This window comes from Atta cephalotes, assembly GCF_000143395.1.
Source record: "Atta cephalotes unplaced genomic scaffold scaffold00029, whole genome shotgun sequence".
Taxonomy (NCBI): Eukaryota; Metazoa; Arthropoda; class Insecta; order Hymenoptera; family Formicidae; genus Atta; species Atta cephalotes.
Window position 1 is genome coordinate 1,757,945 of NW_012130093.1, and position 5,528 is coordinate 1,763,472.

The window sequence follows — 5,528 nt, forward strand, 5'->3', positions numbered from 1 at the left end:
ACACACACACACACACACACACACACACACACACACACACACACACACACACACACACACACACACACACCACACAATTTGTTTAAAGTATAAATATTAACATATTTGCAAAAATGGTTTAAATACATCCTTAAGAATATTAAAACAAAATAAATTTTTTTAGAATATACTTCTATTTTAATATGTGTATAATAAATAACTTATAAAAATGTTTTTCATTTTGATATCTAAAGTTTATTAAAAAAGCTTGTCGAAGGTGGGAACTTGCATGTCTCTTTATTAAATTTTTACATTAGAGTATAATATTAAAATAAATAAACAAAATTATTCTTGCTATCAGAGACCAAAATATTATAATTATTTGTCACTAACAAACCAGATACCCATGCAAATTTATGTCCTTGCGTTTTTTTGTCACCTAACATCCGTAGAAATTTACCTTCTGGAGAAAAAATTTGTACTCTTCCATTTCCAGCGTCACCAACAATGATATATCCTTTATCATCAATCTTCAGTACTTCAGGTGATCTATTAGAATTAAAATTTTCTAATAAATTTATGAATTTTCTAATAAATCTCTAGATTTTAATAGTAATATAAATTTCAAATTCAAAGAATTTTATATTAGCCTCAAATTAGAAACGGTAGAAACGGTATATAGGAGTCAAACGTGGAAAATAGTACGCGATAATTACTTTCTATAATTGATCGGATTCGGTTATCTATGATACATTTATAATACTTTTTACATGTTTTTACTTCTTTTGGGCCTTCTTCAGAGATTCTGACGATAATGATATATGTTTGCATCTATTAATTGATGCATTGATGTAGTTACCTGTAGTTTACTTGTGTCTGTTTATTTATCAATATTTCTGAAATTTTGCATAGCGGTTAATGTCTCATAACGCTGTATGATTGTCTCTCTCAATCGTTTGATTGACCGAATGGAAATCGACACGCTATATATTGAATTGAATATAAATGTAACGAATTATAATTTACCATTGAAATGAATATTACTCACCACAAGCGTTGTAGATATTGTTGTGCAATATTTCATGTTTATTAATTGTGTTTTAGTCAGTATGTTAAAATATAATGTTGTTAGATCTTAGTACTTATTCAATTAAAAGTATATAAATTGAGTATTTATAAGTGTTATTTAACTAATGTAAATTAAACTAATGTTGTATAGTTTACGACTCTACTGACTAACTATCTGTCACTGACTAACGATTCAAGTCTGCCTTATAATTATATTATCGATGATACGAAGATAAGCTTTATGAGGATCTTCAGTGTTTGTTTATAAGTTTACACTTTTGTTTTATTGTGTTTTGATAACACAGCTCATACAGCATCGATTATTGCGGAAAATTTTCAGAAATTTTCTCTCTTTCACATCTCATGTGCAATAATTTTGAAAGGAATTCTGCAATACGATTGTTTCTGATCTCTACTGTCAACAACTAATACGATTGGAACAATCCATTCAGAAAAAGCCAGAATTGATCAATAAAAAAGGCATTGTCTTTCATTATGACAACGATGGTCACATAAGTCTTTGATGATTCGATAAAAATTGAGAGAGCTTGACTGGGAAGTTTTGATGCATTTATTGTATAGTTTTGACTTTGCATCATCCGCTTACCATTTGTTTCAGTGTTAGCAGAACTTCCTTAATGGAATAAACTTGATTTCAAAAGAAAATTATTTATGCAAAAATCATTTATCTCGGTTTTTTTAGAAAAATCACAGAAGTTCTACCGATGGAATAGCTTGATCTGAGAAATGACAAAAGATTATTGATCAAAACTGTATATTTAATAAAAGATTTATAAACAATTTAAAAAATACGTTTTAATTATGCTCCAATTTGTAAAAAGACTTTTTTTAACCCAATATACTATATTATTTTTTGTGTCTCGTGGGAGAGATCTTCGTGTGCTTTTATAAATGTTTTAAATTTTTTCGTGCTATAAAATGATACTGATATTTTTATTATTTAGTTTATTAATCTTCTCTAAATGAATAGGTATGTAAGAGACAATAAATCGTGAATTTTTGTTCATATCATTATTGTCTGGTGTATTATTTTTATACAATAGAGTTTTCAATCGTTGTTGTTATTAGATGTAATTATCATTGATAACATTAACATAATTGAATTTAATTAGTACAACAAACCTATTTACTCAAGTAAACATTTGAATTACTTATTTCACTACTTCATTATACAATAAAAAGGCGCTGTGTTCGATTTAATTGACAGGACAATATTATTATTATATCCAAGATATCACACAGATAGTTTTAATATATTAATTAATTAATATTTTATTGGATCATGACTACCTGCAGAATTTTATATTTGACAACATTAGAAAACGATTGGAAACTCTATTTTATGAAACAATATCATAATACATCACATCCTCTTTAATTATATATTAACTTTCCTTACTTCTTACTTTAAATCAGGCCTTGTATACTTATAAAAATAAAATCTACTTTTTATTTTATTATATTTTGTGTCAAATATTCTACGATCTATTCCTAGTGCGAATGTAGTGATTTAGATTGCATACTGAAGTGTAATTAGAGACGAAAAATAGGATATTAGGTTCGGATAAGTAAGATATAGTGCCGCAGAAGTGACACAAATAAAGGCGGTAAGAACTTCGTAAGGATATGACTGTTTTATATGAGATAAGGAAAAAATAAGTAAGTGTTATGGCGTCGAAAGACGAGAATGGTTCATCAGAAAAAGGGGAGGGGGTGGGAAGGGAAAGTTGAGGGAGAGCAAGCAGAAAAAGTTGATGACAGAGGAGAGAGGCACTGATGGCGAGAAAAAAGTAATATTTAGGTTAAATGAAGAGACAAAGGAAAGGATGGAAAGGAGAGGAGCGAGAGAGGAGATAGAAAACGTATTAAAAAAATTAAATTAATGAGAGAGAAAAGAATAGCTTTTGAAAAATATAAGGGAAGAAAGAAAAATAAGCATGGAAAGTCAAAAGGTTAAGGAAAGATTTTGGGAGGAGAGGTTTAGGGGAATAAAAGAGAAAATAATAGAAAGTGAAAATAAGGTAAAGGAGTGGATAGAGAAGACGGAGAAAAGACTTAGAGAAGGGATGAGAGGAATATAGTAAAGAGATAAAAGAGATAAAAGATAGATTAGATGAGATGGAGAGGAGGATAGGTTACGGTTATACATTAGGAGAGGGAGAGGAAGAAGAAGAGAGGAATGTGTATAATAAGGGAAAGAGTATAGCGAATGCATGTGATAGAAGGTAGTTAGAAGGAAGCATGGATAGGTTAAGTTAAAGAGAGGAGTAGTGCGGAAATTGGCGAATAAAGAACAAGAGGAAAAAAAATGCAATATTGCAATTAAGGAGATTAAATGGAAACGCGCAGAAACTTATAAAGGAGAAAATAAGAATAGATATACAGGTTATCAGCTAGAGGATGAGCAAACCAGTAGTGATCGTTAAAGTGGATAACGAAGAAATGAAGAAAGAGGTAATGATAAGAAGATAAGAAACAAGAATAAATTAAGGGGAGGAAAAATTTTTTTCGAAAATGATTTAAGTTTTGAGGAAAAAAAAGATGCAGACTAGGATAAATAAGTGAAAGCACAAGAAAACAAGAGGGGAGATATAAAGATAGGATGTGGGAAGATGAAAATAAGGGAGATTTGGAAAACTTGGGCAGAAATAGAGAGAGAGGAAGAAGAGAAAAGAGAATAGGAAAATAATAATAGAAAATATGAGGATAGAAAGAAGGATTGAGGGGAAGTTATCTAGTTCACATAAATATATATATGCACATAGAGAAAAGAAAAGAGGCAGGGGGGATTTATAATAGGCATAAAGAAAAACTGGGCTGAGGAATCGAACCTGATATATAAAAATAAGGAAAGAATGATAATGTCAACTATAAGTATAGAGGAAAAGAAGATTATAATAATATCGGTATACAATAGAAGAGTTGGAAAAATTTAAAAGAAAAGTTAGAAATAATTCTAAGAGACATGGAAAATGAGAAAATAGTAATAGGTGGAGATTTTAATGTAAGAACAGATGAACTAGTGTAAAAGAAATAAAAAGGAGAAGTAAAGACAAAGTGATAGGAAACGAAGGCAAAGAGTTGGTAGATTGGACACAGAGAAAAGGATAGTACATTTTAAATGGATCAACAAAAGGAGATTGGGACGAGGAATATACTTATATAGGTATAGGGGTAATACGGTTATTATGTTATTATGTGATTGCAATGAATAGTATAAGAGAAAATGTAAGGGAATTTGCGATAGGAGATAGGGTGGACTCAAATCACATGTCGCTGTTGCTTAGCATGGAAGGAGAAGAGGAGAGGCAGAAAACAAAAGAAGAGAGAAAAAAGCAAGGAGTAAAGGAGATAATTATATGGAATGAACAGACCATAAAAGAATATCAAGAAAAAACAGAAATTTTAGCTGGCAGATCAAAAAGGAATAACAATAGAGAAAAAAATGGCAAAAGATCAAGAAAATTACATGGAGCGTTAATCGTAACGAAGAGGAAGATAAAATCCAAAAAATTCGAATTAGGACATTAGGGTTAATGGAATAGAAGTTGTATCAGGAAGAAGAGGAAAATAGAGAATACGTAGAAGATGGAGACTAGGAAAAATAGGCAGGAGAGAATATATTCTCTTCGGAAGAAAGAAGGAAATTTAAGTTGAAAGAAACAAAAAGAAAAGAGAGAGAAGAGGAAACGGAATTGAGTTTGAAGAGGGAGATGGATGTATGGAAATTTATAAACAAAAAGGGGAGAGATAACACTGAGACAGAGGAATAGAAGCAACATTTTATGAACTTTCTAAACGGTTAATACTGAAGTGGATATGCAGGAAAAGGAGGAAATGGAGACAAAAAATGGAGAAGAAGGACAAGAAGTGGAAGAGTTGAAAAAGGAAAAAAATTAAGGGGGCATTAAAGAAAATGAAGAACAAAAAGGCCGTAGATATAGATGGAATCCCGATGAAAGTGTGGAAATATGCGGAAGGTACGGAAATATATGGAAGGACATGATAGAATTACTGGGGCAAATTTGGAGACAAAGAGAGATACCTGAAGATTGGAGGCAAAGTATTATATAAGAGAGGAGACACAGAATCGGTAGGAAATAGAGGGATATCGTTATTGTATACAGCGTATAAAGTACGCAGAGATTTTAAGAATTAAATTGGAAGAGGAGGTAGGGAAAAACATAAATGCGTCCCGGACGCAAACAGGATTTAGAAAAGGCAGGTCGACGATGGATAATATATTCGTATAACATATTCGTACTGAATCATCTGATTCAAAAAAACAAGCAGACAGAAGATAGAGAGAGGAAAGTATATGCTCTCTTTGCAGATTTGAAGGCAGCTTTCGACAGAGTGGATAGAGGTGTACTATTGGAATTACTAAGGAAATATGGAATCAAGGAATTGATAAGGAGATTGGAGAGTATATATATATATATATATATATATATATATAC

General features: G+C 30.9%; 1 protein-coding gene across 1 annotated transcript in view; it reads right to left on the minus strand.

The window, feature by feature from the left end:
* Positions 1–211: 211 nt before the first annotated feature.
* The window catches only part of LOC105620815 (RING finger protein nhl-1-like), a 175,153-nt gene continuing 169,836 nt past the window's right edge, over positions 212–5,528 (minus strand). Inside the window, exon 6 of the mRNA XM_012202297.1 lies at positions 212–528. Within this exon, the coding sequence (XP_012057687.1) occupies positions 306–528 (223 nt within the window). The 3' untranslated portion in view covers positions 212–305. The remainder of the gene's footprint in view (positions 529–5,528) is intronic.